Here is a 27488-nt window from a genome sequence, read left to right on the forward strand (position 1 = left end):
TTCTCCTTGGTCACCAAGCTGTGGTGGCCGAGGCAGCTAAGTCATTGGATTGGTTTGTCAAAGGTCTCTGGTTCGATTCCCGTTGTCGACACTTTTGGTTTTTTGTTTGACGGATGAACTTTTTTTGCAAATGAACCTCGAGAGAATAGTTCTATCGCCCATCTCGAGCTGTGTTCTCTGCGTCCGTGAATGGTACCACTATTCTCTCGACTCGAGACCATCATTCTCTCGGACTAGCGCTGCCAGTTTTGGGTGCACCCCAGGAATCGAACTGACGACCTTTGGATTGTTAGTCCAACTGCCTACCAGCGACTCCACCGAGGCAGGACCCAGGGAGACGACTCCTACACTAGGTTAGACCGGGGCCTACATTTACTTCCCCGTCCGACGGAAGACGTGGTCAGACAACAAATCTCGTCTCGAAAAATGCCACGAGACCGACTGGGATCGAACCCAAGCCGACTGGGTGGGAGGGGGTCCCCCCAAAAGGTTTCAATTTTCTAAATCAATAGCTAACATTTTTCAAAGATCTGAAATTTTGTCTCCGAGATTTTTAATGTCACGTGTTACAATAATCTAAACTACTGAGTTCATGTTTCTACGATATAGTTTCTTTCAATTTTTCATCCTGTTTTTGAGTTTCTCATCCTAGGAACGAACATAAACGGTTTATAATTCCATAGCTCATCCCATCGCTATGTGTATAGTTTCCCATTCCACATACACATTATCATTTTCTACCAAACAACTAAATTACACACAGAAAAGGGGGTAAAATTAACCACCTCAAAGTAGAACCCTGGAAAAGCTAAAAACCATCGAAAACAACACCCGAGAGAGCTCCAAATTAGAGAAGGTTGTTTTTTCCTGTGTGTGTGTGCCTGCGTTTTCAGTATAAAGTAGAGAACTCTATAAAGAAAAGAGATTCATCAATCTGACCCGAGGTCTGCTGTCCGGCGCGAGAAGGATCGTTCGTCAGTCTGGTTGATGGAAGATTACCATGATTGGTTTTGGATTTGTAAACTCTGCAGGCTCTCTGTGGTTTGATGGGTTTTGTTTTCTTTTTCGCGCCGTATTCAGACACACACTTGTCTTCAACCGTTTTTTCAGCTTCTCTCAGTTTATTGGGGGTTGGGAAATGCTCGGAAGGGAAAAGAGGAAGGAAAAGTTTACGGCCGTAGTTTTGTTCCGAAAAGGTAACCGTCGGTGGAACGAATTGCGTCACCTTGTTGCCATAATGGCGGCGGTGAGCTGTCACATTTGGTGTTTATGGCGCGTTGCCATAATGGCGTGCGATGGCAGAGCATAGGTTGTCAATAGTGTGGAACAGGGTTTCCAAATTTTGTTCCGGAATCTGCTCCCCTACCGTTGAGCACGGACTGTTGGTAGTGGTGGGAAAGAGAAAGGGCACTTTTTTGTACAACTACACTGCTTCATCCGCGAACAACCATCATCAGAGCGTCGTACAGTGGAAGGCTCTGTACACCGAAAGGAGGGATGTCGGATTTGCTTACGAGTTTGTCAACCGTATTTAGAATCTTCTCAAACAATGAATTAAAATTATGGAAACAATAATGTTATTCGAATATTGTCACAAAGGCTTAATTTTTTTATCATTGAAATCGAAGCAATAATTCGATGCCTCTGTGATCTCTTATGCTAACTACACTGAAATAAAAAAAAAATAAAAACTATAGTTCTAAATTCCTTTAATCTAAGAATTTTTCCTCTTTTCCTTATTTACTAATCGGGTTTTTTGGATTACTTAAGAGCCAACATTCCTAGAATTTAGGAATTTGGTATTTGGTCTTTTTCAGTGTAGATAGGAACCAGCAAGCTTATTACAAGAGAGCACAGAGGAGTTGTTAAGATATCGTCAATATAGGGTTGTTTAGAGAACACAAAACTATTTATATACGTTTGAATTCTTTGTTCGGTTCTATCGACCAGCAATGAAGATTGAAGAGAGTTCCCAAAAATTATTTTTTTCAGTAGTGAACATTCATAAAAAAACAAAAAAAAACTTTTTCGTTTCATACACTAACTCTTAAATGTTTATAAATTGCAAATCTAACCTAATTTAACCTAATCTAACTAATCAAACCCAGGCGCAGCCAAACTTTCGAAGGGATCCTGGAGAGTGTCTTAGATTAGAATACGCCTAGCACTCTTCTTGTCATTTATTAACACCTGTAGTGCGCCATTGCATTAGCATGCATTGAGCTGAACCAGCTTCCGGCTGTTAGCTCATTAATAAAGATATATAATAATAATACACTCAATCCCCGGTGGTTGGTCACTTTTTCGTTTGACACTTTTTTAGTTTGTACCCCGTTGGTTGGTCAAAGTCAAACTAAAAAGTTACGAACTGTCACTTTTTACACGGCGCTCACGCACACTATCAAAACAAATGTTTGGTAATATGTGTGAACGCCGTGTAAAAGGGGTGTCAAACTAAAAAGTGACCCCGCTTGTTTGACAACAGTTGGTGTCAAACCAACGGGGTTTGAGTGTAATAGAATGCATTGAAACATCACAGACGTAAATTTGTATCGCCGAGGCATGATTCGTTGCCGTGGGTTGAGTTCAATTGCCTAGTTAATGGTACCTTTAAATATTTTTCATGTGAAATAAAACATTTTCATTATTTTGTTAAATCCATGTTTTTCATGAATTCATAACTCAGTGAATAATGATTTGTTTGTACTTCAGTTTAGCTCCTAAGTTGCAAATGTTGGTTTCCTACAAAAAAAGGGCAGAGAAAATATGGTTATTGGAAATTTCACTTTTAGTGATTTCCTAAAAATATTGTAACCTATGGCCTGGAATACAAATTTTTAAGTTTTTATTTTAGTTTTTGTTACTTGTTCAGACCGAGCTAGGGGAACAGCATCTAATTCCAGCGTGCCTCTAATGTTGGCAGGTCAGAACTTTGACATTCAATTAAAGCTAGTTAAAAGCGTTTTCAACTGAAATCGAGTGATAAATAGCTCAATAAGAAGTGAGCAAGCAAGTTTCTATGAAAAGTTTTGCAAAATTAGTTGTTTAAATAGTGAAAATCAGCAAATTGGATGGAGTTAGGAGTGAGTGCTTAACCTGCCAAACATACGAGAATTTCCCCTACTTCGTTTATCATAAAGTTACGGAAAATTTAACTAAATATAATTTCTACATTTGAAATACCGTTCTAATATTATTTAAACTTTTCCTCAACGATTTATTTAATAGATATTTTTTTTTTAAAGATAATAAATTAAATAACACAATGACACAAATAAGCTAAACTCATGAATGTCAAAAGATAATGTCCAGAAACATATCTCAATGCCTTTTGAAGCTTTCAAAACAATTTCTGAAAAAAGAGCAACGAAATAGCTTATTCCATCCATTAAAGGTATTTATGACTTCTTATGTGACGAATGTTGATGTCTTTTTTAAAGTGGTGCAAGTTTCAATGCTTCAAATTCAAAATACTTTCGTAAAAAATATATTTTAAATTGAGGTAATAGTTCAAAATCGAGAGTGCATTTTAAATTCTTTGGCAAGTTGCAAAAACAAATATAATGTGTTCTTCTTTTGAAATCTGTATTCTCTTTCTTCACGAGGCAAGACAGTGAGCAAGTCTCCCTGATTTTGTTCGTTCCTCAGCAAAGAGCAGAGCAAACGCGAAGAGTCGAGTGAATCGAGAGTTACTCTCTCACTCGCTATCTTGACCTCGCGATTCAAGTATCCACAAGTTGTCAGTGCTCCCTCGTTTGGGTGTACCGCAGTGGAAGCATCCAGCAACAGTCAGACGGACAGCCAGACAGACAGACAGACACGGCAGTGTGTAGGGAACAAACGCGTTCAACAAACAAACGAAGAGAAGGCTTCGGTCCGCGCGGCTTCACGACGTGGGTGCGAGAGCGAGAGAAGAATGCATTGCTCTGCTGCTGACTGACTGTGTTGCGGCGAAGGTCTTGGCCAACTCGATTCGGTTTGATGATTTCAGTTCTTTCCACGAAATTTATTTGCGTGCAGACTGCTTAGATCGAACTGCATTCGGTCTTTCTTACTTTTTTTTTGCTGTGTTGAAGTGCGCGTGTATTTGATTCCTGAGCCAGAAATCGTGATCTACTGGAGAACCTTCGTCGCGAAACAAAAAAAGCGAGGAAAAACAGTCGTGCCTTAAGGGTTTGCTGGAATTCCGGGAGTTTGTTGGATGCAGATTCGTCCGTGTCCGTGCAAGGCCTATTGTTGCATGCCCCGAGCTCATCAACGAGGTTCGCTGCCTGTAGCGTATGAGAATCTCCGAAATTATCCCATCTTACGAATCCTCCCGCGGCAGTCAGTGGTGGTGAACACGCTCAACGCTCAAAAGTTGCCTAAATTATAGGTAATTGACCGAAGATTACTTTGTGAATTGATGTGTGATTTCGCGGTGGTTGGCGATCATCGTCGTGTAGTGTGGCAGTTGTGGTTGTGTGCAGTAATAACCCTAATTTAGGCGAAACGGTGAAGTTGGCCAAACTCGGTTAGAATCGAACCTCTGGACCTGGTTGAAATCGCTTCGTTTTCGAGGTGAGTGTTTCTCTCGACAAAACTATTGATCGGATGTCCTCATAACCCGAATTTATCAAGCAATCCGGTGATATTTCTTGTTTATAACCATGTCATAAGATGTATTGGGCTACTGTCATTGTTTCGCGAGGTTTGGAGCATTTATATTTGTATTGAGCAGGTGCTGGCCCTGTATTGGTGTCGGAGCAAGCGTTGCATTTTTTATGCCAAATAAAAATATACGAGACACAAACATCATCACTCTGCGTGGGGTGTGTGCGTGTTTGTGTGTATCGTAGTGTCGATACCACGACCAGCACTGCGATGTAAACAAGATTTTTGTGTTTGTGATACCGAGGGGGTTGATGTTTTTGTTGTTTTCTATCGTTAGATGGCAAGAAAACTATAAAAATATTTGCGTGAATTTGTTTGCAAAAAATACGCTTAAGGACCTGGTGGTAGATGGTGTCCAATGTTTTCTACACATTATTCAAGCCAAAATCAAGAGATTTTTACCTAGCAACAAGCATTACATTGCTTTAAACGAAAATGCCATCTATAACAAGCTGAGTGCCGTTAAAAAGAGCTCATAGTGCCGATGCATGTCTGCTTTTGAGGCAATGGCTGTCAATGATGGTTCTGAATTCAGGGTTCGGAAATAGTAAATAGTAAAAAAATTATCGCAATATGTAAAATTCGTTTACAAACAACTCAAAGAAAACCTTTTCTTGATTAAAACATTCTGAATTATGATTTGAATGTTTTATTTCTGAAACAAACATGGCCGATCGAGCTTTCAGAGCCGTTATATTTTCTTACTTTTAACATCCAGCTCGTATTCTGCGAACCTAAATTATTCAAATTTGATTAGTTGATTGCCTGGTATTTCTAGATTACCAATGCGCCATGGGTTTCCAATGTACATATAGGATCTTTTGTAAATGTATTTCAGATTTGAGATTCCATTAAAATATTTTAATGAATATTGGCCACTATATTCATATTTCCCAGATCACTTTACATCATTTTGGGGGCCATATTTAAGTTGAACGATGAACCAAATTAATACAACGAAAAAAAAGTTTTTCGTGATTCTATTATCCGAAGATTTGATTTTCCAAACTGAAATTTTGACGATGACTTCGAAAAATGGAGTCTGGACCATAAAAATAATAATCTACGGAAAAATAGCTTTAAAAAATATCCGGGAGGTAAATGTTGGGTCCAGTGGTAGGCAGTTGGACTAGCAATCCAAAGGTCGCCAGTTCGAATCCCGGGGTGGATGGAAGCTTAGGTGTAAAAAGAGGTTTGCAATTGCCTCAACAATCAAACCTTCTAACACCTAGTTTCGAGTAGGTTTGATATGATATGGTTGTAGATGGTTGCATGGATTGATTTGGTTTATTTCAATTTTAGAACATTTAATCCAAAATAATTATATTGGTGATACGACACAGCCCAGACTCAACAATTCGACGCCTCCATTATCCGAAGTTTCGATTATCCGAGGGTTTCTACGTTATTTCCGATAATTGAATCATGTATTTTTCTTTTTTTTACATCAAAATCAAGTTTAGCGTCCTCATATTAGAGTTGTTCTCTACGATTTCGCAAATTTTCATCGATTTTTATTTTTTTTTAGTTTTTATTTGTATGAAACTTTGTCCATGCTTTTTCTGTGTGAAAAGATAAAAGAAGTCATTTTGCATCGTTAGTTTTTCCATACAAGTCTCCATATTATTTTGCGAGCAGGTCATACAAAATGGGTTTGTAAATATATGAAATTCTGTACAAGGGACTTTGTAATCGATTTGGTGTCTTGGGCAAAGTTGTATGTTATAATTTGGACTTTTTGTAAATGGACACACAAATCATACACATCATAAATTTTATCATAGAAGTTAAATTTGTATACGTATTTTTTAATTTTCGATTTGTTTAATATGTTTTGGGGACATCTTTTGAGCCATAGTGAGTGGTGGGGGAAAATCTGTTTCCGGAGTTATTATTCAAGGGTCCTGATTGCTCCAGAAAGACTCAGTCACTCGCGAGCACAAATTTAGAGCGACGAGAAACTGCTCTGATGATGTATTCCTACCGTTTGTCACTCAAACACCAATCGCTACTGAACACTATCTCTTTGCTCTCCCCCTCACTCCAATCGGGTTGTACAGCGAATGATTCAGAGAGACCGATTCTGTTAAGAAGCTCAAAGCTGACTGAGAATACTTTGCGATCGGCTTTGCTTTGATCATTTCTAGATTAATTTTTGGATATGAAACCCATGACGGATAGGTTGTTTTGAAAATGTAATCTAGATTTAAGAAATTGCATAAAATCAATTACAATCCAGACTTGATTATCAGAATGGACGGAGTAGGAGAAGAAATCCACGAAGTTTTTGTTTCGCTGAGTGAAGCGACTGAGCAAGCCGCTGACCGCCAGCCCACTATGGGGTTTCAGGCGGCCATAAATCGAAAAACCGACATACTCTAATTATTTTTTTGGTATTTTTTTTCGAAAATAAACATTCTAACTAAGAAAAATCCGAAGTTTGAAAGTTGTAGGTTCAAAATTCACTGAATTGCAGACCTTCAAAGGCGAAAATGGTAAGAAAAAACATGTTTTTTGACAAAAAAATGATTATTTTTCATAGTTGTACTGTGGTGCTGTTTATGTATTTTTTCTTGCATCATTATATATATTCAGAAAGGTAATTGATTCAACTTTTCAATAACATTTTACAAAACACACTTTTACAGGCTAAAAAAAATAATAAAAATCAAAAAAGATGGATTTTTATTCAAAATTTAGTTTTTTTCAACTTTGTTAATGGAGTACTTTTTTTGTGTGCATTTGTGCGATCTGAAAATTTTGCAGCTTAAAATTTGAACCATGTCCTAACTTGTCTCCAAATTTCAAAGTGCACTTATGTGCACTTTTTGAGTTATGTCATTTTAAACATTTTGATTCATGCAAGAAAATTTATGATTTCGCGTATACGCTTGGTTAAAATCACATTATTTACCTGCGGAGGCAGAAATGACGTACCTGCTATGTATGTTTTGAAATTGATTTGATATTCATGACTTTGTTGGTACTTAGGTACGTTAAATAAAATTAGAAATTCCTATTCTAAGTATTTTACAGAAACGATTCGTCGAATATTCGTATCAGTTCGTTGTTGTGTTCTTTTGAAAGTATGGATAATAATACCGTAGTGTCCCTGTACGATATAACGAAGCACTATTCTGAAAACGTGAGAACTGCTTTCGAGTATATTTGTAAGAATTACAACATTGCAGAACCATCACATGATCAACTCAGGGAAAAACCACAGAGAAAAAACTACGCATGCTGTTCTGTAGCTTCAAAACGAGGTATACAAAAGCCCATAGAAGAAGTTCATATTTTAAGTAATCTATCGACAATCGGTTACATAGTTACATAGTTACGATTTAGAAGAATTCATCGTGGAAAACGTGAATTTTGCAAGTGGATCAACCAAAAACGTGGACGAGAATCCATACAATGTTCCATAAAATAAACCGTCTAAAATTCTAAAACACCGCAAAAATCAAATTTTAATTGGAGGGGGAGGGGGGGGGGGTCTTCAAAGAGAGGTGGATTTTAACTCAAGAAAACGGGGAGGGAGATTGAACGTAAATCAGAAACTTTAACATAGCATAAACCGCCATTCCGTGCATCAAATAGACAGAGCAAGAATATTAAAATTCAACACTTTAATGCATGCGGCCTCAAATATATGAAAAAATCGAAAATTAAACTTTTTTTTTGAAAAATATAAAAATTCATTTGTTTTCATTATACTAAGTACAAACAACACAAAAAAGTCCCAAAAAAGCAAAAAAATATTTTTGGCCGCTCGCTTATATGGAAATACCCCATAGTGCAGCCTGTCGTGTTCGCTCGTGAATGGTTGGCAAAGATGCGTTCGGTAATGAGTGAGTGATTACCGATCTTTGAACTGAAAATCAGGACCCTTGGTTATGAATTTTTGAAAAATAGTGTTTTTATTTAAATGTCAATAACGGAAGGAAAAAATAATCATATTCCAAACTCAAATTGAATTTGCAAGCAAAAAGTACTTTACATTTTTTGAAGAGGTTTTGACCTTAAAAAATGATTCTTGAAATAATTTCTCATTAGTATCACCTTCTTCTTATTCTTACTATTGACGATGTAATTGACGATATCTTGGAAATCCATAATAAAAAATGATACTTTTGCAAATGAGAATTATTTTATTTAAAAATATTTCTAATATGTTATAACTTGGTCTAAAACATGAAAAAAGGAAAATTATCTGTCTTTATACCTTTTCAAAGGTTAAGCTTGATTTTTAAAATCTCAAAATTATGTATTTTGAAATGATCCGAAGCTACAATTTTTAACATTGAAGATCTTACCAATAGTTTCAGAGATATCGAAATTGAATTGCACTTTCAATTGCATTTGAAAATAGCAGGCTAATCAAGTTACGAACGAAGTTGAGCTACATAAAATACATCGCATAACATTTATTTTTTGCATTTTTAATTTTAAGAACAAAAATAATTGGGGCTATTTGAGTCTTTTACAAATTAAGAATATTTTAACCACAAATAGGAAAAGACATTTGAATGAAAAATATTAAAATCAATTATAAAAATATGAATTAATTGATATTTTCCAAATATTGTCTAATGTTTAATGCATTTTATGGCATTTAGGAAAAAAAAATGGAGACTAAATCTATCATAATTCTTAATTTCATAAATCATATAATACATTGGTCTTCAATCCATACAGCCCACGCTTCCCCTAACATCTCTCTCACATACATCTACTCATACGGAGGACTTTTATGGTCGTCACATCGAAACCACACCAACATAACAACATAAAAGTATGCTACACATAAACATACAACCAGCCTGCCAGCAGCAGCATGGTGTTTGTTTTCTTTTGACAGTTCACCAGGTGGTGACCCCATCGTCATCCGCGAGAGACATCACGTGCACATGCTCACCGGTACCGTGCGGTCGGTAACTTTGAACCAACCAACCGAAATTGACGTTTTGCTGTGATTCAATCAAGTTTAAACCGATTGACGACTTGGCGAATTTTTGGGGTTCACAACGGATGGGCTAGCTCGTTTTTCACAGTTATCAGCAGCAGCAGCGTTGCAAAACGACACTCTTCCGTTTGAAGACCAACCGCAGCTCATCGTTTTTGGGTGGGGGTTTCAGTTTCGTTCCAGCCCTTACGAATAAACAAGAACGCGTCCGATCGTCGGCAAGATAGCCTCGAACAACTGGCGATCATTGATTTTAATTAGCTTAAATAGGCTTAAATTAGTTCTGTCTCGTGAGTCGTTTGCCGAGACCGAGATCATCGCCGATCCCCTCTTCACATCTGAGAGGGTTAAGCCGAGTGAGGTTAGAGGGACTTATAGCTGATGCGTGCCATAATGGCGGGACTGGTGCTGCTATAATAGTTTGACATGCCTCTTCCTCTACCTTCGCTTGCCTGCACACACATGTTAGGGGTCTCGTCGTGAACCTTTTTTCCCTGAACCCTCGTCCTCTGTCCACGTCCGTTCTCCAGAATTCTCGCTCTCTTTCTCCGCCGGGTTCTTGCTCAATTGAGGCCACCACCAGCACTTTTTTCATTCTGTAGTTCTTTTCTGTAGTGCGTCCTCCACGTTCCTTCCTCCGGTTGTCGTCACGTCCCTGATCCCACTCCGTCCAAAGAGCGTCGTCACTGTCGTAGTTTGGCGTCTCCAACTCTCTTGGCTCTCGCGCTCCGGCTCTTCACGACAGTGGTTTAGTAGCACTTCTACTTCCGTCGAGTTGGGACGTACGAGCGCGCGCGTGGCCTCTTTTCAAAGACTTCGGTACACCCGGGGGTCCGAAACCTGTGAACTGGTGGCGCGTTTTAGTGGTTAAGCTTTGCTAGCTTTACCCCCCAAAAAAAGTATTCGAGACCAAATTGGGCTTGCGTGCCACAGCTACAGCTTCTGCGTTGGAAATTTCGGGTTTCCGTCGGGCTCGGTTTTGGGGTCAACGAAAAGTGAAACCAAAGTGACCAAATTGGGCGGTCCGGAAACGTAACTCTTGATCAGCAGCAGCAGCTGCAACAACGCTGTGCGACTTAGTCTTAGAAGTCTTGTGTGTACTTATCGTGAGTCACGTAACGTTACGTAAACGTGAAGTTGCCGGCGAGTAACCCCTTTGGACGGAAAGTGAACGTGGAAGTTGGTGTGGAAGTAGCTGTGGTAGATCCGCTAGCGCTAGTGCGCAATACACGGCTTAGAGTGCACAGCGATTAATTGCGGGTGGGGAATAGTTGACGAGTTGGCGGTTGAGAACTGCGTGTCGTTAAGAGTTCGGATATCGTGCCGAAGAGTATCGCTGGTTTAGCCGTTGAGGCAGTCGAGATCATCTTTGGCAGCAGTGGAGCAGGAGTAGCAGAATATCGCCAAAATGACCATCTTCAGTTTGTAAGTTTTCAATCGATGATTAGAGTTTTGAATTTTGAATAATATCAGCCTGAAAAGGTACAAAACTAGTGAAAAGAATATTGAATTTGGCATACTTATTTAAATTCTCATCTTCATATGAAATTCATATCATTTAGGTGGTACACGGAGAAAAAAGAGTTCCCAAAATCGTGAACAAGCGTTCATGAAAATGGGAACCACGAACAAAGTGGTCAAAATTCTAGTACGTTTTTCAAAATCGTACCATGGGATTTGAACACTATGTTCGAGGTTCCCATTTTCATGAACACTTGTTCACGATTTTGGAAACTCTTTTTTTCTCTGTGTAACGAATATAAAGCCTAGATATTCATCATTATTAATTACCTTCTAAGGGGTTACATACATGTAAAAAATCTCAAAATTTATTAAATCCAAAAAATTATTAAAAATTTAAAAGATGATTTTCAATCACACCTGAAAGTTTCATGATGATTGAAGTAAGTGACAGACGATTTAAGCTTGAAATTTTGCCATGCGCAAAGCGAACTGTCAAACGGGTGCCACGATATCTCGAGATTGGATGGACAAAATTGGCTGAAATTTTTATGAAGAACTCCCATCCACCCCTGCCAATTCGAAAAAAATCATGATTTTTTGAAAATGTTGAAAAAAGCCGAACTTTTTTTTACAATATTTTTTTAAATTAAATTTCCTATAAATTTGCATCAAAGATATTGAAGATTAGACCAATGGTTGCTGAGATACAGCCTCTGGATGAAAAGCAAACAGGAAAAATGAGGTTTTCTCTACATCACCAAAAAAGCGTAAAATTTTTAAGAGACGGTAATTAGGCAAATATACGTCCGATTTTCAATGTAACAAAATGATTTTCGACGCTCTATCGATTCACCTTGACAGAACTCGTCCATCTCCAACCCTCGAATTTTGAGAAAATAAATTCCGTGGAGTTCGAGTTATGTCCCTGTGTGGTAAAATTCTTGCTACACTTGTGTCTGAACAAGGGTCATTTTGAGACCGAATTTAGAAATATCCATCTGTTTTTGGATGTGGCCAGACTTTTCAACAAAATACACAGTTTGCAAATGAAAATATGGTCATTTTTTTCATTTTCATATCTTTTATTTATCTCAAAAATTGCATTTTTCAAGCTCTACAACCTCCCAAATTTTCATAAAGATTCATAATTTGGTTCTGGAGTTAGAGCCGTTTGATTAACCTATCATAAGAAAAAAATCCCTAAAAAAAGTTAAAAGCCCACCTGGTGACCTTTGCCAACATTTTTCTGATTCTGATTTCTGATTTTATCCGAAATTTCTTTCTACATTCATAGTACAGACCATGAGTGGGCATCTGAAACAAATTTGACATCTATCGGCAATCCCGATCAATTTTTAGAACGATTTACTTTTTGCCTTTCTTACTAAAGAAAGGTATTCGCGATCAAAAGCTCAAAAATTCCGACTGGTTGCGCAAAGCATCGAAGAATGACGATTCAAATTTTCGCTGTTCGGTTACATAGGAATACAAACTTAAAATTGAATTTACAGCTCATAGAACAACTTTTGAGGAAAAATTCAAGTAGTACGATTGTTAACTCTTTGCCCTCTATAAATTAACGCAATAAAAAAAATTTGAAAAAAAATAATTTTGAAAAAATTATATTGTTTAAAATGATAGAGCATCAAAACTTAACAAAATATCAGCTCGAATTTTTGCTCAAAAGTTGTTCTCAACGCTGGAATTTAACAAAACAGAATTCGCATACATAACCTCAAAGGGCGGAAATTTCAATCGACATTCTTCGCTCTGTTCTGCTACTCAACACTAGGTGTCGCCTGTCGTTTGGCTCTTGAACGGCAATTATTGGCATTCATAAGCTAAACGACATGCGACATCTAGTGTTGAGTAGCAGAACAGAGCGAAGGATGTCGATTGAAATTTTTGCCCTTTGAGGTTATGTATGCGAATTCTGTTTTGTTAAATTCCAGCGTTCAAAACAACTTTTGAGCAAAAATTCGAGCTGATACTTTGTTAACTTTTGATGCTCTATTATTTTAAACAATATTTTTTTCAATTTGTTTTTCAATATCTTTTTTATTGCGTTAATTTATAGAGGGCAAAAAGTTTACACTCGTACTACTTGATTTTTTTCTCAAAAGTTGTAAATTCAATTTTAAGTTTGCATTCCTATATAACCGAACAGCGAAAATTTGAATCGTCATTCTTCGATGCTTTGCGCCATCTGTCGGAATTATGGAGCTTTTAATCGCGAATAGGTTTTACTTATGGCTGGACGTCATTTTCATCTTCGTAAATAAGACGATACAGCATGAATATTAATCGGAAAAATCGCTAAAAATCACACTGCATCGATTTTTGACGCTTCGTTGCCAAGTCGACAACTTGTCAAGTTGAGCTTCGAATACTGGCGCGAGAATGCTGGCGCATATAGTTTTTGGCTCGACTTATACTCGTTTTGTAGTAGCTTGTCTACCGCTGTTTCCTTCAACATGTAAGATATCGTAGCTTTTCAGTTTCTTTTGCCCTGTCCGTTTTTTGCATAGCTGTCTAATGTTTTAAAAACGTCGTTCTAATTTTTTGCGCGTGTTCAAAAAAATGTTCAAAAAATTTCCGCAAAGGCAAGCGCGTAAAAAGAATCGTCCCGATTGGTTGAGCTAGACCCGAGAACCAACGAGTTGAAGTTACCGTTCCAACTTTTTTAGGAGTTTTGGGTGTCTATGTAAGTTGAACATGCGTTGGGTGCTCCAGTTTGAAAAGGAACAATAAATAAAACTGTCATGATTTGCTTTTTTTGTTTTTTTTTTAAATCCTAAAAAACAAAAAATGTTAAAGTTTTGAAGTGAATAATATTTTGGATAAACCCCTTAAAGACATTTGGATATCCAGCAACATCCGCCCAACATTTCCGATACGCCAAGGCCGGACGTTTGCTGTTTACGTTACACCACGTAGCGTTATTGATCCTCAGATTTTTTTTTGTTCATTTCTCACCCAATGTGATTCGAAATTTTGTTTGTTTTCGTTGTGAATCTTCGTGTTATTTACACTTTACTTTCGGTGATTCAGAGGGCCCATCACACCCGCAGTTGCACTTAGGGTGCTCCTTTTCTGAAGCTGAGAAATTCGCTTCAGTTTTTTTGTTGTAACGTTTTCGCAACATGAGTTGCACTTTTATAAATAGAGTGTTAATAGGCGTAATGAAATTCTAAATAAGAAAAAAAAACTCATCACCACTTCCTCCTCAAACCGAAACCCTTTCCCACCCCACCAAGTGTTTGTGGGTGTGTGTATGTGCTGCCCCTTGAGACAACTGTTTACACTACACAAACTCTTTTTATGAAATAAACGCTCACTTCCAACAAGCGCGCGCGATCTCGCACTCCTCCCCTGCTCGAACAAAGAGGCTGTGAAATGTTGTTAGGAAACGTCGATTGATCTTAAATCTATTTAACACAACACCGTCTGGAAAATTGAATTGCGCGCGCGAGAGAGAAATGATCTGGATTTGTTAGTGAGTGTGTGTGTGTGTGCTTTCAGTGATGATCGTATATGTGTGTAGAGTGGAGTTCTAGGGCTCACCTGAGACTAGTAGCATCCAAATCTGGTAGATTGAGTTTATCTTTGGTGTCGACTCGATTTTAGTTAAAAAAAAATTTTGGCCAGTTGTCGCATTTAGATCGAAACATCTTCCATATGAAAAGTGACAACAATGCACGGAGTCTTTTCGCTTTTTATCGGGGATCTGTGAAGGTCAACAGATGAGGTAATGTAAGCTGCACAAAATGGTGTTCTTAACTCAATTTGACCCAAAATGCACTTGCGACAAAATAGCACGACAGCAACGATTTGAGAATATATAAGCCATTTTTGTGTATATGGAGCCAGCTACACTCGATAATGACAGTTGAGAAGGGCGTAAGTGTTTTAAATATTTTTGTATTTTGTAATTTAAATATTGCTGTAGCCGCATCGTATCAAAAAGTGGCCAAGGACAAACTTGTAGGAAATTTGACGGGCTTTCCGAAAAAAATACACTGAAAGTAAAAAACACTCCACTTTTATGAGATTTTTTTATTTTTAAGTTTAAAAGTCAAATTTGAAGGTGAGCCCACGATTTTTTTTTCGTTCAAAATTTTTGTGAAAATAGCCTAAGATGTTACAAAAAGACTCACGAAAAATGCAAGATGGAGCAACTCACCTAACAAAACAAAAATAATTTACTGAAACTGATTTTTTTTCAAAAGTGCTCTAAACATTAAAATTTTCAAAAACCGAACACGAGAGTCGATTCTCCAAACAATTTTACATACAAGTTTCCATATTGATCATTGTCCGAAGTCCAGTCCTTGTGAAGTTACAGCGGTTTTAAAAATAAAAATGTTGAAAAAATAGGTTTTTTGTGGTTTTTGGCAATTTCTATATGACAGACTTGATTTTTTAGTCTCGAAAATATTTTTACCACTTTTCAAAATAACTAGTTTTTTATGATTTAAGCTAATTTACTCTCCAGGTTATTATACTACACTGAAAAAAAATATTATGTTTTCAGCTATGAGCAATGTAATTAGCTTATATATGTAAGCCCATACATCCAATTCAAAATTGGTCAAAGACAATCTTATGGGAAATTGGACGAGCTTCTCGGTAAAAATATTTTCGAGACTTAAAAATCAAGTCTGTCATATAGAAATTGCCAAAAACCACAAAAAACCTATTTTTTCAACATTTTTATTTTTTAAAACCGCTGCCTAGGATAACATGTCCCCAAAGTTTAATTGAAATCGGTGAGGGTCGAGAAAAAATTACTGTTTTGGGCTGGAATTGCTCTTCCATTTTTTTTAAATTTTTATGTAGTTTTCATAAATGTGTAATTCGACACAAACCAAAGTCGCCACCCTAACCTACTCCGACTCTAATCCCCAAAACCCCCCTGAAAAGGGGGGAAAAATAACGAAAAAATAATTAGATAAAATCGGTTCCGAAGGGGGGCACGCCAGAGGAAACCTGGCGGGGGAAATGAAGAATGAATGAAGCCCCGCGGATTGTCCGCAGAGAGAGAGAGAGAGAGCGCGCACGCCCGCGGATGTACGGCGTGTGATACGCACCAAAAGGGCACCAAAGAGATCACGTCTGTGAAGTTACGCACCCGAACTCTCCAAACGGTAGCAGTTTCGGGTGGCAGGCCATCAGACTTAAGCCCCCGCCGCGGTCGGGATTAGGATGGATAGCGGCGCGCGGTGATGACGGTTCATTAGAACTGGCGGGGCGAAGAAACCGAGGGAAAAATAACAATGCACACACACATGGGGAAGAAAAACAACCAACACACCAACTGTGTGGCAAGGGCGAGAGAGCTGTTGAAGTTTGGCCTTTTTTGGCGTTTGGGAAAATAAACCAAAAACTTGAGTGGTGACTGCTGGTGATGGACATCTCTGGAGTGTAATGAAATCTGGAGTTGTCTTGGAGTAGATTGAATTTCTGGAATTTCAAATTTTGAATTACGTGGACGGTTGAGTTGTTCAAGGCCATCCCGAGCAGACAGTGATGACTTGGGAATAACTTTTTTTGATATTTGAAAATACTAGGCCAATAACATTGTATGTTATTTATAGAGCAATTCCAACTCAAATCAGGAATTTTTCTGGTACTTTTGTACCCGACCCTCTCCAATTTCAATGAAACTTTGTAGACATGCTATCCTAGGCCTATATAAGCCATTTTTGTTTATATAGAGCCAATAGTACTCGAAAATAACATTTGAGGAGGGCGTAAGGTATTTAAATATTTTTGTATTTTGTAATTTAAAAATTACTGTATCTCGAAGCCGTTGCGTCGTATCAAAAAGTGGTCCAAGGCAAACTTGTAGGAAATTGGACGGGCTTCTGAAAAAAATACACTGAAACAAAAATACACGCCGCATCTTTGAGATTTTTTGGTTTTTAAGTCTAAAACTTAAATTGAAAGGTGATGTCACGATTTTTGTTTGTTCAAAATTTTTGAGGAAGTAGCCTAAAATGTTGCCAAAAGACTGACGAAAAATGCAGGTTGGTATGTCTTTCCTAAAAAAATACAAAATATTATTTACTAAACCTGTTTTTTTAAAGTGTTCTAAACGTCAAACGTTTTAAAAACCAGTAGTGGGAATCGATTCTCCAGACAATTTTACATAAAAGTCTCCATATTGACCATTGTCCTATGTCCAATCCTTGGGAAGATACAGCGGTTTTAAAAATAAAAATGTTGAAAAAACGGGTTTTTTTGTGGTTTTTGGCAATTTCTATATGACAGACTTGGTTTTTCAGTCTCGTAAATATTTTTACCGGAAAGCTCGTCCAATTTCCCATAAGTTTGCCTTTGACAGCATTTCAATTGGATGTAAGGGCTTACAGATATAAGCTTAATTGCATTGCTAATAACTGAAAATAGAATATTTTTTTCAGTGTTGTAGAAAATAGGATAGTAAATTTACTTACGTAAATATAAAAACGATAACGAAAGCTGTCAAAGACAAACTTATGGGAAATTGGACGAGCTTTCCGGTAAAAATATTTACGAGACTGAAAAACCAAGTCTGTCATATAGAAATTGCCAAAAACCATCGTGACATCAGCATTAAATTTAAGTTTTAGACTTAAAAATCAAAAAATCTCATAGATGTGGCGTGTATTTTTGTTTCAGTGTATTTTTTTCAGAAAGCCCGTCCAATTTCCTACAAGTTTGTCTTTGACCACTTTTTGATACGACGCAACGGCTTCGAGATACAGTAATTTTTAAATTACAAAATACAAAAATATTTAAATACCTTACGCCCTTCTCAAATGTTATTTTCGAGTACTATTGGCTTCATATACACAAAAATGGCCTAGGATAACATGTCTACAAAGTTTCATTGAAATCGGAGAGGGTCGGGTACAAAAGTACCAGAAAAATTCCTGATTTGAGCTGGAATTGCTCTATAACATGATGTTATCCGTCGTTTTGAATTTTTTGTTATTAGATTGTTATTGTTATAACAGACTAATAAAATTTTTAGCTATTCTTCGAACAAATCTTTGTTATTATTTTTTGTTATTTTAACAACTAATCCGATCATCCCAATAACAGTTGGCGGTATTCTTCTAATCTAATCTAATCTAATCGAACACAAGCGCAGCCAGTCCGAAGAAAGCATCCGGGAAGAACTTATGGTTAGATTACGCCTCAAGTTCTTTCTTGTCATTATTAATGATTGCAGTACTTTCGAGAACCCCCGAAGTGTATTACACTCATTAAAGCGGCCCGGCCTACTGCGTTGCATTAACCGCATGAGACAGATTCTATGAACGGATCCCACATTTCATAGAACCAACAGGGGAAGAAGAAGAAGCCGGGGACATACCGTACCAACCGGTTCGAGTTATTTATAGATTATAATGGTGTGTGGTGTGTAGGGGAATCGTTGGGGAAGGGATTGTTGTATTATATAGTAAATGACCTTGTGACATTATTTCACCACTACGGATTAATTCACTCAAGGGGTGTCAACCCCTCGGTGGCCGAGTGGCTAGAGCATCTGACTACCAATCCAAAGGTGTGAGTTCGAATCCCACCTGATTCCATGCGTTTTTTGTTCATATTCAAAGTTCAATTATAGTCGAATAATTTCAAGGAGACCGGTCGGGAATCGAACCCGGAACCTTCCGCTTATGAGGCGGGAGCCGTAGCCATTAAGCCACGGGCCGGTCCTAATAACAGTTGGCGGTATTCTTCCATAACAAAAAAAGTTATTCCAAATATGTTTTGGCTTTCAATCAATATCAGACCAATAACAAATTTTGTTATGATAACATAAACTGTTATTAAACTCTTATGCAAAAATGGATTTTTCAAGATTATTCCATAACACTTTTTGTAATTTGAAATGTATGTGTTATTGAAATGGCTTATTACCGTCTGTTCGGGATTTTAGTCAAATAAATTTTGAAATTTTGAAACAAAAAGATTCACAAAATGCTGTTTACATTACCCTGAAAGTTTACGTCTTAAATGTATTTATTTAATTAAAAGCACATAAAAATCTTTCAACAGAGTTTTCTGAATAGTTTTCAATCGATTTTACCAGTTTTTGATGAACATTTTAATTTTAGTCAACATCTTTTTTGACTTTTTGATTTTTTTTGGGAACTTTAAGGAGGGACACAAACTCTACACAATATTTGCAATGGCCTTATTGGGCTTACCATAAACCATGGGGGGAGGGTTGTTTGCATTTTTTTTTGTATGATAAATTGTCCACAAATTAGGAAAGAAGGGAGTCTGAAATTTAAAAATAAAATCAGGAAAATTGAAAAAAAAATTATTATGTAAAAGGTCGATGATACCAAAATAAAATAAAAGTTTCATAAAGAATGCATTAAGTCCAAGTATTGTTTCAATATAAAACAATGTTTAAATTTAACACTTTTCCAGTGTTTTGACACTATTTCAGTCTAAATTGAGGTGATATTATATCACAATAGAGGTTATATTAAACTTTCCAATTTAACACCTTCAACACAAACTTTTTTTGTGTACATAAACATCCAATTTTCCATAGACATTTCCACTCACAATTCAAAGGTCGACAGTTGGAATGTTGGGTCGGATGGGAGATAGGTGTAAAAGAGGATTGGAATGCCTCACCCTTTCGAGCCTTCGAACACCTAGTTTCGAGTAGGAATCTTGTAAAACAGACTGCCAAGGTCATACAAATTTACCCCGCCCAAATTTATTTTAAGTCTCCTTTAAAAAGTTATATTCCATAAATCCAACTACCCAAAATTGAAAAACTGTTCATAGATTTTATCTTAAATTGGTGAATGGGACATATTTGGATCGCAAGTTTTGATAATACTAATTTTTCTCGCTGAAATGAGTGATAGCGGAGTTAGAGCGGATGCACGTCTGGCCTTAGATGGCCTTAAATGCGGACATCTATCCTAAATCGATGATTGGTCCGATTTAGGGCCCGATAGATATTAATTTGAAGGAGTTCTAGTTGATCGTTTTTGTTTTTGTAATCGACAACTCAAAATTCCCATCAAAGGCACTTCTCCCCTGTCCAACCGTTTCGCTCAATGTCATCATGATCCAGGCACATTTCTCCACAGCATCAGCAAAAAAATCCCGAGCCTAGCAAGAGCCCAATAATTACCTCATACGAGAACCGCCAGACCCCGCGCGCCGTGGATACTCATCAAAGCGCCATAACCGTGGATCAACAACAAGAGTCGTCGGGGCGATCCGACCAAACAAGATCAGCGACGAAAACAACCATTATAACTGTGTCGTTGTCGTCCACGTCCGCCCGCCTTGCCCAACCCCTCCGCTCAGAGCAATCCGGTTCTCGCGAACACGCGCGCACATCCGGAAGCCCTCCAGCCAGCCGATATGGTCTGGGGGCCGCGCGCCACATTGTAAAGGCCCCGACCGCGGCACGACGGTAATGAGATCAATTCCAGCGTGTTGTGTTGCCGGGGAGAGAGGCGCGGAAGAAGAAAAAAAAACGCTTGGTCCAAGAACTTGGAGCCTGCGGAGGAGGTGACTTTGAACCGGGGTAGAGCTTCAATTTGACCAGTGTTGCTAGTCTTGCGATCTTGTGAGCGCTCGCTCTGATGAGCTCTTCAAGAGCAAGATTGCGAGCAAAAACAAAAATTAGGTGCAACTGCTCAACAAAATCATCGCGGTAAAAAGCTCTTAAGAGCAAACCATGTTTCGTTAGAGCTCCAAAAGCTGGTTCAAAAGAGCAGCCACTCCTTTTGCAACACTGGAGACCCCAGACTCGATCTACCCCCATGGGACGGATGTTTCCAGGGAGGAAGAAGAACACGTTCGCGGCCGCTAATTACAAACATGAGCCCCCCCTCCCCACCCTTTTCTGCGGTTCTCGTGGATGTGATCGTGCGGTCGCGGTCGCGTATATGTACACATATTTTCATCAAGGTTCAATGCTTCAAATTATAACGTAACAATTTCCTTTACGCACTTTTTCACCCAGTTCTGGTGAAGAGCAGTTTAGGGAGGACAATTAGGGAGACGGGGATGGTGATGGGAGGGGTTCGTAGGTTATTTCATGTCGGAAGTTTTAAACATTGTACGAAGGATCGGAGATAATGTTTGTTGGTTCAGAGAAATTCGATTAACCTGGTGTGCAGTTCTCTGAAACTTTGGTAAACGATCAATTTTGCTCATACAATTTGAAGCAATTTTTAATCGTTTTCGTGTCTTCAAAAAAAATTAGGTATGGTTTATGGACGGCCCCAAATGGTTACGTTAATTTATACCTGAGCGACGATTGGAAGAGGCCGGTGATGGACATTAGAGTAATGAAACTTAATGTTGGAAATTAGGGTAAAGAAACATATTGTTGGAAATTAGGGTGAATGGCCCTACTGTTGGGCATCTGATTAATTCCTTGGTATTATCTATTAAAACAAATAAATTTAAATTATTGGTTTAAGGTCATTGGTGATTCGTATTAGGGTAAACAATCCAAGTATTGGCTATTAGGGTAAAGAAACTAAGTGTTGGACTGAGGGATAATCTTCCTACTGTTGAACATTAAGGTAAAGATTCCTGCTAATGACCTTTTTTGAAAAAACTTTGCGTTGGACATAAGAGTAAATTACCCTAGTATTGGACATTAGGGTAAATCGTCCAACTGTTGGAAATCAGTGTAAAGGTCCTTGGTAATCAACACAAGTGAAATAAATAAAATCAAATAAGTTGGACATCATGGAAAAAAAAACCTCTGGTAATGGACATTAGAGTAATGAATCTTAGTTTTGGACATTAGGGTAAAGAAGCACAGCAGACGTGCATCGGCATAAGAGCACTTCTTAACGGCTCTCAGCTTGTTCTTGTAAAAGCGCACTTGGAGCAGATGCACGTCTGAAGCAATGTTTTGGACAGTAGGATAAAATTCCCTATCGTTGGACATTATGCTAAAACTTAAAATGGACTAAATTTTCAGATGTTTTTATCAGGCCGCAGTAATCGCTATTCTTTAACCTTCTACAACCCAACCCCGTCTTTAGACGGATTTTGATTTAAAAAATCGCCAAAAAATCATTTTTCAACAAATTTTTGATCTTAAATAAAAAGCAGAAAAGAAGAACTCTTAAAATTTTAGAAAAAGTATGTGTTGGTAGTTTTACTTGTTTTAGGCCGATGCAAATATTTAAAAAAGTGTTTGTCCCTCGGCCCAGGCCGAGGTGAAGGGGGGGGGGGGGGGGGGGGCCAAAAATAAAAAAATATAAGAATTTAAATAACAAGCCATAGTCTTCACATTTAAATGAAAAAAGTGTTTTAAAATGCATTTTACACTAGTTCAGTTGTTTTGCAATCATTAGTTTTCAAAAAATCTAAGATCTGACAAAAACAAAAATTGAATCGAAAAAAAAGATTTTGCATCGAAAATTTTCAAAAAATCTTAAGATTTTTTAATAAACCCAAACATGCTAAAAATTATTTTAAACGCAGGAGAATGTATTTTAATTTGATTTCAGCTGGTTGCACTTCAATTTTCATGGAAATTTTGATGATGATTCTGATTTTTCGGACCAATTTTGAAGGGGGGGGGGGAGGGGGGTGACAAAAACTTTTAAAAATGTTTTTTTACTAACAATTAATAAATTTTAAGTAAAAAGAAGTCTGGAGTTTTTTTTGAAAAGGTCCTATAAACCAAATTTTCATTTTTTGCTTTTTGGGTGTTTTTGAATACCCCTGACTCAAGGCGGTTCTAAAAACACCCAAAAAGCAAAAATTGAAAATTTGGTTTATAGGACCTTTTCAAAAAAAAACTCCAGAAGTATGCAGTAATTTGTCTAGTGTCCCAGACTATGTCTCTACGCATTTTTTTTATAATTTAAATGAAAATCGTGCCACTATATAGAAAAAATGTGAAAAACGAGCAAAAATTGAAAAAGTGACTGTAAAAACATGAAAAAAATAGATAGGCAAAATGTAATAATAGGAGGTGGTAGAATAAGCCGAATACTACCAAAAACAAACATAAAATAAACAAGATCAACGCAAATTAAAATACTAAAAATGAAACAAGAAAGACATGAAAGAAGAGAAGTAAAGTCAAAATGACCTCCTAAAAACGGGAAAAAAAATAAAATTTTTCGAAAACAAATTTGAGCGATAGAGGGTTAAGATGGCGTTTATAAAAAAATCAAGAAGACTTTCGTTGAATATTTCAAATAGTTTGCTTCGAGGAACATGAAAATTGATTAACACATTTGAGCCACATTTTCCTGCCTCCAACCACCATTACTTACCCTTAAATAATTATTACCATACCGACTGCACCGCACTTCCTTTCCCATCCTCACTCTAACTCACTTCGCGCCTGCGTCATCAGAGAATCTAGCTCATCCGAAACTAATGTCCTTTCGTGCCTAGCCATGTCCTGGTCCTTCGTCATCTGCGTGCCACATCTTCAGAGTTTTGCTCTCCAGAACGAGAAGCAAAGCAGAAGGCTCAACCCAAAACCATATGCTGCTGTCATGTACAGCGGGCTTCAAAAAGAAATAAAAAAAAATGAGGAGAGAAAAAGTCTGACTCTGAACAACCATACTTTTATTGTTGTTTTTTTTTTTTGTTGGATTTGTTCAAATCTACACGCCGCCGTCCGGGTACACAGAATTTGGTAACACCTGTCGGACTTGTACGGATTCCCGGCCAGGGATGTTCAAGCCGAGTTACTTCATTGTTACACGGAAAAAAAGTCAATTCTCGAAATCGTGAATTGTGATCATGAATTTGAGAACCACGAAGAAATATATTCACGTTTATGGTGCAAATTCATGAACACAATTTACGATTAAGGGAATAATTTTTTTCTGTGTGCAAAGTTTTCTTCGTAAGTGATTTGGAAATATATTAAACGCGTTATCCAAAGAGTTTTTTTTTAAGAAAAAAATCCTTCAAAAAATGTCTTTTGGACAGATTTATTATAAGTCACGACGACGCAGACAATCCGGCCACGCCGGTGCGTCAAGTTGCCCCACAGGTGTGTTGCGAACACAGATTTTCACGCATTCACATTAAAACGGAAACGCACAATTATCTGCCTTGTTACAACCGTCAGTGTGTCCAATTGAGAGCAATCAGGTGGCGGGGAAAAAGTGCAACTTGGAACGAACTGGAAAAAAGTCAACGCGCGTTGATAGATCTTTTCCGGGAAGTTTGTTCCCTGCTGGGAAAACGAAAATTGTTTCAATTATGGTGAATTTTTAATTTTTTTCTTAATTTGTAATCAATTTTCTAGAAGAAACCAAAAATGTTCTTAAGTCGAAATCGTTACGGTAGGACCCAATTATGTAGATTTGAACGATTTACAGGCAAACTGATCCATAACCGAAACTCGTACGGTCCAACGCCACAAACTTTCTCTCCCACACTCACTCTCGTGTCGTGTTTTTACGATGTTTGTTCTGAAAACATCACCGTTTTCATAGTAGTTTATGATACCATTTATTTTATCGAATTTCCCTTTCGGCTGCATTTTCTTTCTTGGCCGCGTTTTTTTTCTTTCTATTTGTTGGACCACGTTCCATTCTCGTGGCCAAATTAGGCTGCACCTCAGGTCAAGATTGTCCGTGGACAAGGTGGAAACGTCAATTGTGAATTTTGGCTAGGATTTCTGGTTGTCATGTTTGCACCTCTTCGATGTACCATCTTGGCAGCGCATGGCTTGACCTGCCGTCCCGGCACTGACCAACCATCGAGCGGCAATGATACAGAACACGGCAGCAGGTCGCTTCTTCTGTTCCAAATCCGTGCCCGGGGTATTATGGTGGCGACCCTTGTTCCCATTTCTTCGACGCCGTTGTGTAATCTGCTTCAAGTTGTAGGGTAAGGACTTCGTTTCTCGAGCTGTCACCAATTGTCAGATGTGATGGCACGTCAAAGTCAAACATAGGCCCGCCTACCCTAACACCGGTGGCCGACATTCCTGGCCCGCATGCTGAGAGTTTCGGGGACCCGGGCTCGCGTACTACAATGTTTATAACCCCGGATTCCCTCGGCTCCCTCTCTCTCTTTCTCGGTCCGTAATCTTGTTCTTTCCATCGCATTGCGTTTTTACTTCTTTTGATTTTTCTCTCTCTATGCATTCGATGCACCATATGGTTTCTTTTGGAACTTTTTTTATGGGTTTTCTCTAACAAAAAAAGGAGCTCTAGAGCAAGATGAGGCTTATGGTACGGCGTGGTGCGTTCGTACGCCATACGCGATCATCATTAGTTGAATAGGGTTGATACAAGTCTTTATGGGGATTTTATTTTGTTTTCGGCAAACTGAATAACAAAAATAAAGAAAAAATAAACGTATTGCATTTTGATTACATTTTTGCTTGAAAAGCTGATTCCTTTTCATTGTAAAATAAACACTTTTACATAAATTTGTGACATGTAAAAAAATGATAAAAAAATAAATGATGAAAATCGCGTTAATTCTTGAAAAGGTAAAACGAGTGTAGAATGTTTAAATAACTTATTTTAAATTTTATTCTTAATTTATTCACAGTTATTCTTTAAAAAAAAAACAAAGTATCTCGGAACTAGTGTAGTGGTAACGCTTCCACCTCGTAAATGGTAGATCGGGGCTCAAATCCCGGCTCATACCAACATAACTGGTGATCTTTTCCCTTCTGGATTCGATTGCTTAGTAAAGGGAAGGTATTGTACAAGGTTGTTAACGATAAAATTATCGAGGCTCGATAGCGATGACGATAATTCTATCGTTATCGTCGGCAGGATATCAATAATCTATCGTTATTGTTATTTCGATAATTCTAAAATCATTTTTAAAATCTTTCTAAAATCGACTTAAATCAACCAAATTATGTTAAATTTTCAATGCTTTCACTAAGAATATAGAAAATACTCATATTTTCAATATTTCAATATATTTTTAATTTTTTTTTGTGGTTCAATGAAATTTTTACAAAATGCCTATTTTTTCGAAGGTACTTAAATTTTCATGATTCGCTGCAATATGCGTATCAAACGAAACGAATTTGTTTTATGCATTTTCACTCAAAATATGACCACGACACGTTAGAGAAAGGGAATGTCAGCATTAACCTTAACATGTTAACTTTAAGTTATGAACTAGCCAACGTATCCGCTTTGTAAATGCTGCCCCGATACTCTTCATGAGTCATAAAAAAAACAATTATTTCATTTTATGTGACATTTCTTAAATGAAAATTTCTTGAATTTATTTTGTCAGTTTTATAAATATTTGACCCCCCCCCCCCCCCCCAGGGAGATGCAGTTCAACAAAGGTAGGAATGTTAGTCCGATAGTTGAAGTTGCAGACTCATCAGACATAGAGTTTATCGCTCTATGCCTGTTGACACAGCATGAGACCGTTGAATCCACAGCATCTCCTTCAAGCATCACGGGAAGTGGGGGAATTGTGTTAGTAGGGGAAGAAAAGGGAAGGATTCATCTTGGTAGATGATATGACCAGAAAGTGAAACATAACCGCTGCTTTCCGAGCTACGACGCTATGAGAAGGACTTATTATTCGCGTATTATTATTTTTTTACTTCTTACCGCCGGCGTGCCATCCGAGCAACGATGCTTTGGGATGGGCTTTCAATACGAAATGAAATTTGAATTAACGTATTATTCGGTGACGTACAATTACAAAAAGATCTGGATTCACTATTGGTAGATGATATGACCAGAAAATGAAACATAATCGTTGCCTTCCGAGCTTCGACGCTATGAGAAGGACTTAATTACATACTTAATCCCGTATTTTTTTACTTCTTACCGTCGGCGTGCCATCCGAGCAACGATGCTATAGGAAGGGCTTTCAAAACGAAACGAAATTTTTAGTAAAACATTATTCGTTATCATGTAAACCTCAAATAGTGCTGATACACCGAACTGTTTCGATCGATTTCATTAAATTCTTCACACACGACTACTTTGCAACAAACTTCACTACGAATTTGCCTAGACCGGACCGCGAACCACCGACTTAACTACAGAAATTCAACATATACACGACGACGCGACACCTTTTTCAATGAATTCCAGAATCTTCTAGCAATTTTTCGCGGAATATCACGCGTCGATTTGCCCACCGATCTCCGCCACAAACACCGCACCAGTTTTATAAATATTTTTTAATTTAAAAGAATGATGAAATACTTAATTGTTTTAAAAACATTGGTTTTTCATATCAATAAAAATTATTCTTTTTCCAATTTTTTAACCATTTTCATTTTTAGACTTTCTACGGGATTTTTAATGTCTTAAAATGTAATTTTATGCTCAAATACATTGAAACAGTGGAAGGATCCTTTAATATTGACCCTCTGCAACCCGACCCCGCCTCTAGCCGGATATAGATCTATAATTGAAAAGAAGAACCT

The 27488-nt window shown here is 37.6% G+C and overlaps 2 protein-coding genes across 3 annotated transcripts in view; both read left to right on the top strand.

Moving 5' to 3' along the window:
* LOC120431017 (clavesin-2-like) overlaps positions 1-27488 on the top strand; it is a 292456-nt gene that overhangs the window by 92940 nt on the left and 172028 nt on the right. The window lies entirely within an intron of this gene.
* LOC120431313 (protein Star) overlaps positions 3860-27488 on the top strand; it is a 236535-nt gene continuing 212906 nt past the window's right edge. Inside the window, exon 1 of one of the 2 annotated variants that reach the window (XM_052709000.1) lies at positions 3860-4560. Coding sequence is in view for 1 of the 2 variants with exons in the window: in XM_052708999.1 (XP_052564959.1) it covers positions 11028-11044 (17 nt within the window). In the remaining variant the exon portion in view is untranslated. Of the gene's footprint in view, positions 4561-10377; positions 11045-27488 lie in introns of those variants that run through there. The other variant, XM_052708999.1, reaches the window with a different exon arrangement.

This window comes from Culex pipiens, chromosome 2 (assembly GCF_016801865.2).
Source record: "Culex pipiens pallens isolate TS chromosome 2, TS_CPP_V2, whole genome shotgun sequence".
NCBI lineage: Eukaryota > Metazoa > Arthropoda > Insecta > Diptera > Culicidae > Culex > Culex pipiens.